At 41.3% G+C, this 12,168-nt stretch overlaps 1 protein-coding gene across 1 annotated transcript in view; it reads left to right on the forward strand.

The window, feature by feature from the left end:
• Window positions 1-12,168, forward strand: part of KIF5C (kinesin family member 5C) — a 152,296-nt gene that overhangs the window by 100,410 nt on the left and 39,718 nt on the right. Inside the window, exons 13-15 of the mRNA XM_045367028.2 lie at window positions 4,053-4,121; window positions 6,477-6,683; window positions 8,807-8,953. Coding sequence (XP_045222963.1) covers window positions 4,053-4,121; window positions 6,477-6,683; window positions 8,807-8,953 — 423 coding nt within the window. The remainder of the gene's footprint in view (window positions 1-4,052; window positions 4,122-6,476; window positions 6,684-8,806; window positions 8,954-12,168) is intronic.

Raw genomic sequence — 12,168 nt, forward strand, 5'->3', positions numbered from 1 at the left:
GCATGGCGGAATCGGGATCATTTACCTCGGCAGCACAAGGAACTTTCATTGATCTGAGAGAGACTTTAGAGTCTCAAATCCAGCATACAAAATGTAGTGATTAGGACAGAGAGATGAAAATGCCATGTCCAAGGCATTCAGTTGGTAGCTGAAGAACTGGCTTGACAGTCTCTGTCTCCTGATGGTCAGCCTAGGCCATTTCGTTATGTCATTTTCCTACAGCATGTGCTTTGAAAATTCTGTAAGACCCACTGTTCGAGGCTAGTATTTGTGGTCCACCGCACAATGATGCTGAGAGATATGGGAGAGGACTGAGCCTAAAAACCTCAGCCTTAGGGGGCACCAGAGCTAATGGTTTGCCCTCAGTGACCCTTCCCATAGACTGCCTGATTATGTCTCACCAGCTGTCATTCTTAGGGGTCCTCCTCTGAAATGTTCTAGGAGGCACTTCCATGCTTCTGTTGACGTAGGTGGTTTGACACTTGAAGAATACATGAGGTGGGATATGGCCCCTTCTTAGTTTACTGAAAGGTAGAACAGGAGGTATTTAGGTCTGGGTGAGGCACTAGCCCAGGGTAGTTATGTGACTTACCCAAGGGTATGTCACACACAGGCAGCAGAGCTAGGATGAGGTTATATAAATCTTCTGACTCCCACCCAGTGCTCTTCCCATTTCACCCTCAGCCCTTTAAATGAGGACCTGGTCCACCTCAGTGAATCTGTTTAGGGTGTGGAGGGAGAAAGACCACACGGTTTCCTCCCAGCTGCCCCTTCTGTCCCTCCGTGCTGCCCCACCAGGGCTCCAAGCACAGGTACTCTCCCGAGGCCATGCTGTGTGATGGGCAAGCATGCGCTGTGGAGTCAGACCTATGACAATGACACTGAGACCCGGGCAGACTTGTGACGATAATGCTGAGTCCTGGCTGATGCCTGGCCCTGCTGAAGGTGCTTTTCTCATCTGTATCGTGGGACTCATATCTGTTACTTCGAAAGGTTGTGGTGAGGGTTAAAAGTTTCCGGTACATTGCACGTGCCCAGTAAATATTAGTTTCCTTCTTTCTCCTGGGCTGGACTGGGCTCTGCTTACTTCTGTGTGTGGTGTGGAAGGGGTGAGGTGCCAAGGGGGCCACCAGCAGAGACACATTGTGAACAAGTTGGCTCTGGCACTCCCTGTCTCTTAGTCCCTGTCCCTCTACACTACTGCTCTGCTCTTGGAGATCCTGACATGAACCAAGCTTAAATAGAAATGAAAGTTGATTATTTTTATGCAGATTACCATTGCAACAAATACATCTTCATAATTAAAGGTGACCAGTGACCTGTTGACAACCGGGGTTGACCAGTTTCTCATTTATAAGGGTGTGCATGTTATTTTGTTTTATTTATCATTATTATTATTATTTGAGATGGAGTCTCGCTCTGTTGCCCAGGCTGGAGTCCAGTGGCACGATCTTGGTGCACTGCAACCTCCACCTCCCAGGTTCCAGCGATTCTCCTGCCTCAGCCTCCTGAGTAGCTGTGTCTACAGGCGCACAGCAGCACACCCAGCTAATTTTTGTATTTTTAGTAGAGATGGGGCTTCACCATGTTGGCCAGGGTGGTCTTGATTTCCTGACCTCATGATCCAGCTGCCTTGGCCTCCCAAAGTGCTGGGATTACAGCCCTGAGCCACCATGCCCGGCGCATTATTTTTTAATTTTTGAGATGGGGTCTGTTCTGTTGCACAGGCTAGAGTGCAGTGGTGAAATCACAGCTCACTGCAGCTTCAACTTTCCGGGCTCAAGCCATCCACCTGCCTCAACCTCCTGAGTAGCTGGGACTACAGGCACATACCACCACACTCAGCTAATTTTTTTTTTTTTTTGTATGTTTTGTAGAGACAGGGATTTGCCATGTTGCTCAGGTTGGTCTCGGACTCCTGGGCTCAAGTGATCAAGCTGCCTTGGCCTCCGAAAGTGCTGGGATTATAGGCGTGAGCCACTGTACCTGGCCTCATGTTATTTCATGTATAAGAAAATTCAAGTATAAAATACTTTCTGAAAAGTACTTTAAAATCTGTTATCCATGGACTAGATCTTTAGAGCCGGCATCAGAGTGAGCATGCTTATACATGTTCTAAGAGATGCAGTCGAATGTGTAGATATAAGCACAGCTTATTATTCTGGAAGTTTTGAAAGACTTTAAAAAAAAAAATCACAGTGGATCTCATTAATTCCTTAGGTAAGTTGCCTTAATAAAGGGTAAATGTAGTTTGGGAAATGTCTGTGATACAAGTGATCCACATCTTCTGTAATATCATCCTTGTTCCTCATCCTTCCCGGGTGGGGCCAGGGGCCCTTGGTTTTTCACTGTACCTTAAAAATCACTGCATCCCAGCTTGTCACCTGTTGGGAGGAAGCCTGCATCTTCAGGCTTTGAAATGAGCACAGTGTAAGGACAGAGTTTACTCCATTTCTCTCCTTTCATGTAGTGCTTGTCCATTTGTCCCAGGAGAAGAGATGGTGGCTCTCCAATGGTAAACTCTTTGAATCCTTTATGCTAAGTTGTTTAATATTTAAGTGCTCAGGAACATAAACACAAAATCTTTCCTGGTAACTGACGTGCTACATTTATAAAGTAGAAGAGAAAATATATCTACAGAATAGTCTTCTAGTTGTAGAAGTGCCAGTTTTTGGAGGTTTCATTCTGATATAATTTCCCTAACTCACCTGCCAGAAATATGATTCGTGCAGGAAAATAGAACCGTTAAAGAAACATTGGTGTAAAGAGTTCAGTAGAAACAGGATCTCTCTGAGCAGAAAAGCGAAGCCAAATGATATTCTACATAAAGGACAAGGAGATTCAAATCCTTTATGGCTGATTTTAGAATTTTCTTTCTCCATGGAAAGCATTAGTTTGTGACATTAAATTAACATGATTCAAATGTATGCATAGATACCGCCAAACAGGCTGGGGAATATCCCGTGGAACATTGAGGTTCTGTGACCCAGGCCCTTAAGTGTGGGTTGGATTTCATCTGTGGAAAAGGCAAAAGGCACAGTACAGGGTGCGTTTTTTTGGGCTGCTGATGAAAATACCTAGGCAGGACCTGGCACGAAGAAGTGCCCAAGGATGCTCAATTGAATCTGACGCTGTCTGTTGTTTAGACCCTCGAAGCCAGGTTGTTATCTTCCCAGGCTGTTTTAAATTTTATTTGAAGTCGTGAAAATAATGCAGCGAAGACTGTGTTTTTTATGTAGTTAGCCGTCATCTGTCTGCTGCTTAGCCTGCACTGGGGGTGGACCGAGTCTAAGGGGAGGTGGGGAGAGGTAGGCAGCAAATACCCTTGCTTTTGTGGCAGCAACACCTAGTGGCAGAAAATGAGAGAGAGAAGAGAGAATTTGCCTTTCCCACTTCAGTGGCAGCCGAGAAAGTAAGCATGAATGCTTCTGCCCCTCAGCTGCCCTGAGGTTTTTTTGTTTTTTGGTTTTTTCGTTTGTTTGTTTGTTTTTAAATTGTTAAGAAAATTAACTTCCAGTCGAGAGGGAGGTCTTCCAGTGCCAAATCTCCAGTTCATGTTTCTCCGGTCTGAGAGGTTTGAAGTGGAAACGTTGGCTCTCCCTACCGATCCGGTGGTAGCACTCCTGCTTACTGATGTGTTTGACAAGACTTGGGACAATAATATATGATAGTGCAGCTAGATAGAAATTCACTCCTTTATTTTTTGAATTAGGAATTTCACTCTTAACATCTTTGAATTAGAAGGGATATCTCTAACGTCCCTTTCAGTTCCCAAACTCTAGATCTCTGATTTCTCAATGAGCAGGAATTGAGTTGAATGTGCAGGATATTACATTTCCAGAATATTCAGCTGTTTCATCTGCTGAGAAAGGTGGGTGAAGAGGTATTTTAAGTGAATGAGATCTCGGAACCTGCCTGCTTTCTGTGCAGCAACGCCACACCATTCCTTCCTTCTTATTAGCAAGCTTATGGTAGTTGCCTGTCATTGGGAGACTGGGATATCAAAAATGACATAACTAACAAAAAAAACCAAACATGATGTTTCGTTTCAGGATGATGAAATTAACCAGCAGAGCCAGCTGGCTGAAAAGCTGAAGCAACAGATGTTGGATCAGGACGAGGTAAAGAATACAATATATTTTTTTTCCACAAAGTTCTTCTATTACTCTTTGTTGTTGATGTTTATTCAGGAATTTAATTGGCAAAGAAGCTTTTCATAATCACAGAATCATGTGGAAATTTCTTGGTAGATTTCCCTTCACTGCCTCTTACAAGCTGATTATCACTGAATTTAGAAAATACATGTCTGACTTTCAAAAACCCCTGATGTTTTGAGATTGAGTAGCCAGTGGCTACACTTCGTCCTGGAAGGGCAGAGACCTTTGGTTGGGTGATCAGGCAAGGATGATCCTTTTTTATTTTTATTTGTTTTGAGACAGGGTCTCTCTGTTGTCCAGGCTGGAATGCAGTGGTGCAATCATGGCTCACTGCAACCTCCAGGGCTCAAGTGATCTTCCCGCGTAAGACTCTCAAGTAGCTAAGACTGCAAGAGTGTGCCACCATACCTGGCTAGTTTTTTAATATTTTAAGACAGAGTTTCTCTGTGTTGCTAAGGGTGATCTTGAACTCCTGGTCTCAAGCATGCCTCCTGCCTTGGCTCCCAAAGCACTGGGATTACAGGTGTGAGCCACCACACCTGGCCTTGGGCAAGGATGATTCTGCCTCCAAATACCCAGCAATACTGTGTCCTGTTGTTTGAGTCCTACTTCAGTTTTGCAATCAGCTGGCTCAGATCTTTGATATACACCATGTTCTCCTGCTGTCCTGTAGGGATACACAAACAAAAACAAAAATAGAAGGTAGAGGAGGAGAAGGCAAAGAGAACGGGGCCCGAGTACTGCGCCAGCATGTATTTAATACACTAAAAAGGAGGCAAATTGTTTTCAGTCTCTCCCCAAAGGCATTCAGTTCTTCAGTAAGTGTTTTTATTACACTGTGTTTCGCCAAGTATTTTACAAACAAGAACCTAAGCAAAGGATAGCCAGCCAACCTATCAAACATGCACAATTAATAATTCCCTTGCTGAGGACCGTTTAAGTGTTGTTCTCTTTTGTGCTTTAAGCTGCTTTCTGCTTCGTTGCTGAAATGCTATGGATTGAATCCCACTGTGCAATGACAGCAGGTGCCTGGGTTCCTGTCCTCAGTCCCAGGCCTCTGTAGGCATAAAGGACTCTGTAACCATTTCCTTCCTCTTTGTTCCTCTTCATCTCTTTAGGGCAATGATTACCTCCCCTGCCCAAACACTTCCCTTGATAGAGAGACAAGCTACACTTTTATAATCAGGTGAACCATATTTCCTTATTCTCTCTCTCTTAGCTATAGTCGAGGCCTTCCATTTGCTTGAGTTTCCTGCCCTCTACCTCCCATTCTACTCCAGTCTCCCCAACATTGGCACAGCTGCTTGAGATAAACTTTCCTTCTTGTTACTGTTAAAACTCCTTAACATTTTTATTTTTCTATACTATCAAGGCAGTATCTTTTCAATAAAGGAAAACCAATATAGGAACAAAGATAGTGAGAGCATCGGCAAGCCCAGATATTTGCTTTTAACTAATGATAATGTTTGGGGTACATCCTTCTATATCTTCATGATGGATGTTAAAAAAAGGTGACCGATCACTCTTGTACACTGTTATAGTTGATTGTGAAGTCAACCTGTTTACAATGTGAAATCCTGATAACATGTAAAAACTATGTAAGTGTTATTTGTTGTCATTTCCTTGGAAATGACTCAGATCTTTTGTTTGTTTATTTATTTATTATTTAGATGAAGTCTCACTCTGTTGCCCAGGCTGGAGTGCAGTGGCATGATCTCGGCTCCCTACAACCTCTGCCTCCCGGGTTCAAGCGATTCTCCTGCCTCAGCCTCCCGAATAGCTGGGATTATAGGTGTGCACTACCATACCCAGCTATTTTTTTTTTTGTATCTTTAGTAGAGATGGGATTTTGCCATGTTGGCCAGGCTGTTCTTGAACTCCTGACCTCAGGTGATCCACCTGCCTTGGCTTCTCAAAGTGCTGAGATTACAGGCATGAGCCACTGCGCCTGGCCCCATCCTTTGCTTAAAATATGGAATAGCTATAAAATGCAGTGATTTTTGATGTGTGATTCATTCTTTGAGTTAAGGGTATACAGCTGTAAACTAACAACAACAACAACAACAAAAACAACATATGAAAAACAACATACAAAACAAAACACATGCGCACAAAGCAGATTTTTGCAATAAGAGCATATCTGCCTTTTTCTTTTATTTTTTTATCGTCTGGACCATACAGTGGGGTTTCCCATCATCCTGAACTTTTCCAACTTGTTTTCTTATATCTGGTTTTTAAATTACTTACTTTTGGATACAGCACAGAACATAAACATTTGAACATTAGATTCACAAGTTCCATGCCATCTCATTTTCCCAGCTTTTAGCTTCCACAAGAAGAGATTATGAGAAGATACAGGAGGAACTGACACGTCTCCAGATTGAAAATGAGGCAGCCAAGGATGAGGTGAAAGAAGTTCTCCAGGCCCTGGAGGAGCTGGCTGTCAATTATGACCAGAAATCACAGGAAGTGGAGGATAAGACCAGGGCCAATGAGCAGCTGACAGATGAGCTGGCCCAGAAAACGGTTGGAGCATTTGTGTCTAGGGGGTGGGACTTCCTTGGCTGCCATTCCTGTACTCATATTGATATTCATTGACAGACATGGTATAAGGAGGCAGTAGCTGAATAGTTATTCAGTGTTAGATGCATTCCCTGAGGTCCCTCCAACAATTGAAATACTTCATGCAAGTGACTTTTGTTCACTCATCCTGGAACTGCACATCATGACTGTTTTATATCCAGAGAGTTGATAACATTAGTGGGGATGCTTTGTGGGAATAGTCACAAGAGTGCAGACTTTGGAGCCAGAAAAATCTTAGTTACAAGTCTGACTTCATAACTCTTAGACCTTAGCTGAGACAGTTAAGCTTCGTGAGTATTCATTCCCTTATCTGTAAAAATGGTGATGATAACATGCTGCTTGCATGGTGTGAGGATTAGTGACAGTCTATGTAAAGCACTTAGTGCACATCTGTGCATATGCTACAGTATCAATACATACATCTCAAAGCATTGCTACTGGCAAGAGTGGGGTCCCGTGGAAGATATGGACTTCACTCTTCTTGCTTATACCCTCCTGAATGAATTCCATTCCCTCCAGTCAGCTTCTTGTCCTGGCTGTTACCTTCAGGAGCCTGGAACTAAGCTGCCCTTGTTTGTTTGTTTGCTGTTCTGTTTTAAGCCAGTGCTTCAGCCTGCACATTCCCTTATTTCCAGATTCTCCAAATGAAAGACGCCGTAGGTTCTGCAGTGAGCTAGCGGTAGCAGGAGCAGTGAGTGTTTGGCATGGCGGGGTGGAATATGTCCTTTTCTACCTGGAAAATGGGTGGTGGAGAAGCTGACTGGCTCTAACCTGCTGTCCTTAGTACCTCTGCCCAGTGGCCTGGTGTCCTGGGCTTGTGCCCAGCCTGCTTTGTGGAAAGCATCCAGTTTAAAAAGAAGTAGCAGATGGCGCAGGAGAATGCTGATCTGCCGACTGTGAGGCTGACAGGAAATGCTCCTCACGGCATACATTCAGCTGCATGGAGGAAGACTTTTCTAGCAGCTTCCCAAGATGGGGACTACTGCCTCTGAGGATTTTAAAAACAAGATGACATAAGCAGTTGGCAATACCAAACAAAATAAAACAAACTCATTCCGAAGTGGCTTAGGAAAGGGGGCGACTTAGATTTCCTCTGCTTAGTGTTTTCTATCGGATTATTTTAATTAGTCCTTCATATTACTTGCTTCTTAAAACAATGAAACATTTTTCATAATACAGTTTTTAATTTGTCATGAAACCAAAGTATTACTAGATTGGTGTAGAAGGCTATTAAAATTATACAGATTGTTTAAAAATGCTGTAGCTGCATATGGGAGAATTTTATAAATAGATAACCGTTTTCCTGATGTTGAATGTTAGTTAAGAATACATACCTTTTGGCAAGATACATGAAGGATGAAAAAGAGAAGAGTTTATTAAAGTTTGACAAGAAAATAGAGCTTCTGCTATATAATGAGAAACCAACTATTTGTTGGTTTTTAATAAGTAACCTATTGTTGGTTTGTAATAAGTAACCTAATTTTGAAAAAAGATGAGTGTTTTTAATTCAGCTTCACTCTGAAAATTTGAAGACTTTTTTTTTTGAAGTTGTTTTCTAAACTTATTAAACTACCTCTTGGCCATCTATTCTAGACCCATCTGTCTTTATCAATTTAGGTGGGAATATGGAGGTGGCCCAGGGAGCAGGTTTGTTTAGGAGTGGAGGTGGGGACCCTTGCAGGTAAGTTTAGACCCTGAAATGAAACAGATAGGACTAACATAGAATATCTGGTAAGTAGGAAGATGCAATTACATGTTATAAACTTAAGGACTTCTTTTTTGGCTTTTACTTATTTTTAATAACTTATTTCCCTGACTTGGAATTGTCATCTGATATGTAGACATATAATGTATCAGGCCATGTGATATAACTTGTTGATAAAGAGTTCATCTTCTTATCCAAGAATGCAGTGCTATGCGAGAGTTTGCCTTAAAAGAATTCTTAGGTTGAAGTCATGTAAGTCATGTCAAAGAACTCCATTCTACATGATGGTGTTATGTGTAATGTGGAGTGTATGAAATTGATGGGCAACTCTTTGAATCTGTTGTTGAAATTTGTTTTTCAGACTACATTAACAACCACGCAGAGAGAGCTGAGCCAGCTACAAGAGCTTAGCAACCACCAGAAGAAAAGGGCAACTGAGATTCTGAATTTGCTGTTGAAAGATCTGGGGGAGATTGGTGGAATTATTGGCACCAATGATGTGAAAACTGTAAGCCAGCCCTTCTTTTATCTTCTCTACCTGCTCCTATCAAGTTAGCAGGGTCTGTGCTTGACTCTTTTAAGCATTCAATGCTTAGCACTGTGCTTCGCATCTGCCATGTGCTGGTTAATGTTTGAATGAATGAAAAAAGGGCTAATTGAATGACTGAGTGAATTGTTTGTTGGGGTGAGGAGGAGGAGAAAAAAAATGATCTTTCAGGTCTAGGCAATGTCTTCAAATCTTGGTTGGCTTTGTGTAAATTGGTTTATTTCTCAAACTTATTTCCTAATGTTGCAGAAGTTTGGAATTAAATCGCTTAAGCAACAGTTCTAGTCTCAGAATTGTGTTTTTCCTTTTCTAAAAGAACCCAGTGGAGTGAAAATTCTCCAACAAGTCGACGTGAAAGTATTAGGATTCTAACAGTGGCTTAAGCAATAAAATCATATTTAATTATTCACAATATGAGAAGTCTAAAATCTTGCTACTCAGGGTGTGATCTTCCTCACCTAGGAGCTTATTGGAACTACAGCCTCTCAGGCCCCACTCAGACCTATTGAATCAAAATCTGCACTTTAACAAGATTCTCCAGGTGATTCTTTATGCTTATTAAAGTTTGAGAACCAAATTTTGGTTGGTGCCATGGCTCAACGATGTCAAATTCTCAGGCTTTTTCTCTATTTCCTTTCTCCTGTCCTCAGCCTGTTTCCTTTTCATAATCCAGATGATTGTGCCTCATGGTAGCAAAATAGCTGCTGTAGTACCGATCATCACATCCTCACTCAACCACATCCAAGGCTTAATCCAGGAGGGAAATGTATCCCAGAAGTCCCCAGGAGACATATCCTTACACTTCATTGGCCAGAATTGGATCACATGACCACTCCACATTTCTGGGAAAGCAAAGGGGAATAGGATTACTATAATTGGCATAAATCAATCATCCAATCATGATGAATCCCTTGGGGTTGTACACATTGTTGTTCTTGTTTTTTTTTTTTTTTTTTTTTTTTTTTTTTTTTTTTTTTTTAAGACAGTGTTTTGCTTTTGTCGCCCAGGCTGGAGTGCAGTGGCACAATCTCAGCTCACTGCAACCTCTGCCTCCTGGGTTCAAGCAATTCTCATGCCTCAGTCTGCTGAGTAGCTGGGATTACAGGCATGTGCCACCAGGCCCTGCTAATTTTTGTATTATTATTATTTTTTTAAGTAGAGGCGGGGTTTCTCCATGTTGGCCAGGCTGGTCTCAAATTCCTGGCCTCAAGTGTTTTGCTCGCCTCTGCCTCCCAAAGTGCTGGGAATACAGGCGTGAGCCACCACATCTGGCCATTGGTGCTGTTGACAGCAAGAAAGTCAGAGATGTGGGGATAATAGGGGTGGTATAAAGCTGTCCAGAAGCTAGGAATAGAAGGAAGAGATAGAATTAAAAATGGTATCAGCCAAGAACAGGTAACAATTTGCTGGAATATAGAAAGGCCAATTGTTGTCATTAACCAAAAAAAAGGATAGAGACATTTTTAAAACAAAACAAAGCTTTATTGAGGCATAATTTACATAAAGCTGCACATATTTAAAGTATGCAGTCTGAGAAGTTTTGACATATGTGTACAGTCATGAAACCATCAGCACCATTAAGATAATGAATGTGTCCATCTCTCCCAAAAGTATGTGGGGGAGGTTTCTGGTCTCTCTATTTTGTTTCATGGATCAAATCTTTCTGCCAATACCACAATGTTTTGATCACCATAGCTTTATAATAATATAGCCTGTTATACAAAGGAGTCATTGACGAATATATGTTGATTTTGTTGAGCTGGGGAATGGTATTACATTGCTTACCTTACATGTCACAATTTCCTGAAACCAAATTCTTTGAATTTAGCCATTTTATCTTTAAAAGGCTGAACTCTACATCAGTCTGCTTAGTGGGAACACTCAAGTTGTGAGTTGGGATTGTTAAATACTGGAAAATGCTCCCAAGATCAGGCTTCTTTTGTAGACTATTTCTGGGAAATGTTGAAAGCCCTTTTTGGATGGCGTAACAGGTCTCAGCTTAGAGTACATGACCTCTCATAAACGTAACCATTCTTTCATGGAACATTCATTGTAACCGATTATTTCATAAATCCTTGTGAATGAATCTAATTCTAGCACAGACTTCTCAGATACTATAGAGTTAATCTTATTAAGCTTCAGTTTGGTGATTTTGTATTTGAAGATTTAATTTTTTGAACCATACATTGGTGTTGAGCAATAAAATTTGATGTGAGGTGATTAAGTGGCCTCAAAATATGAAGGTGGAGTTGATTTATGGGAAGTTGATGCTTGCTGCTGATAACGATAAAGGAAGAAGGTATTTTTATGCTAAGTTCTAAAATAGAGCTGATGAAAATGCTAATGAAATCAGGAGTGTCTGGGTGCTTCAGTATTGAAAAAAGAGTCTTTACTTTTGGGACTCTGAAGTATGATTGAGATTGAGATTATTTTTAAATAATCAATTGCATGTTTTTGAGATTATTTTTGGATTCCAGACATTGGATGTCCTAGTTAATTTCATTGATAGCCCTCATTTATATCATTCTTGTTTTTTTCGTATAATTATGAGTTCATCATTAGGGTGATGAGAGCCAATGGAGTAGTATGACTTTGGGTGAGTCACTGTACTTCTTTGGGCTTCATTTTTCTAATTTATAAAATGACAAGATAAGCTCAGACAATATCGAAGATTGTCATCTCAGAAATTACATGACTTCTGCACATTTGTTTTAGATTTATCCTTATAGGTACAGGTACTTTTCTTATTGGTCATAACTGTGAATTGATATGGTAATTCTTTTGATATAGGAGAATGAACAGATCAAGGAAATTTTCTTCAGTGGTTTTGTATTTTTGTTCCTAAAATGCCATTTAATTTTCACAAGGTCCTTCCTGGTAGGACTCTGGGATGGGGGGAAAATGTGGCCCTTGGAGCCTTCCCCAGTCCATAGTTCTAGAATATGACAGCTCTGAACAGCCAGAAAACAGAAAAACCCATATATCCTCAGCTCAATCATGTCTTGAAACATTTCCAGAGTCCAGTCATTTTGTCTCATCAACAAAACAAGATGAGTCCAGCGTATAACAAGATGAGCCCAGTGATAGCTTTATCCGAGTTTATGAGTGAGCCTTCTCGTCCTTTCATGTACTGGTGGCACTGAACTGTCAAGAGAAGTATGATGAGGTCCATACAT

The sequence above is a fragment of the Macaca fascicularis genome, chromosome 12 (genome assembly GCF_037993035.2).
Source record: "Macaca fascicularis isolate 582-1 chromosome 12, T2T-MFA8v1.1".
Classification (NCBI taxonomy): Eukaryota; Metazoa; Chordata; class Mammalia; order Primates; family Cercopithecidae; genus Macaca; species Macaca fascicularis.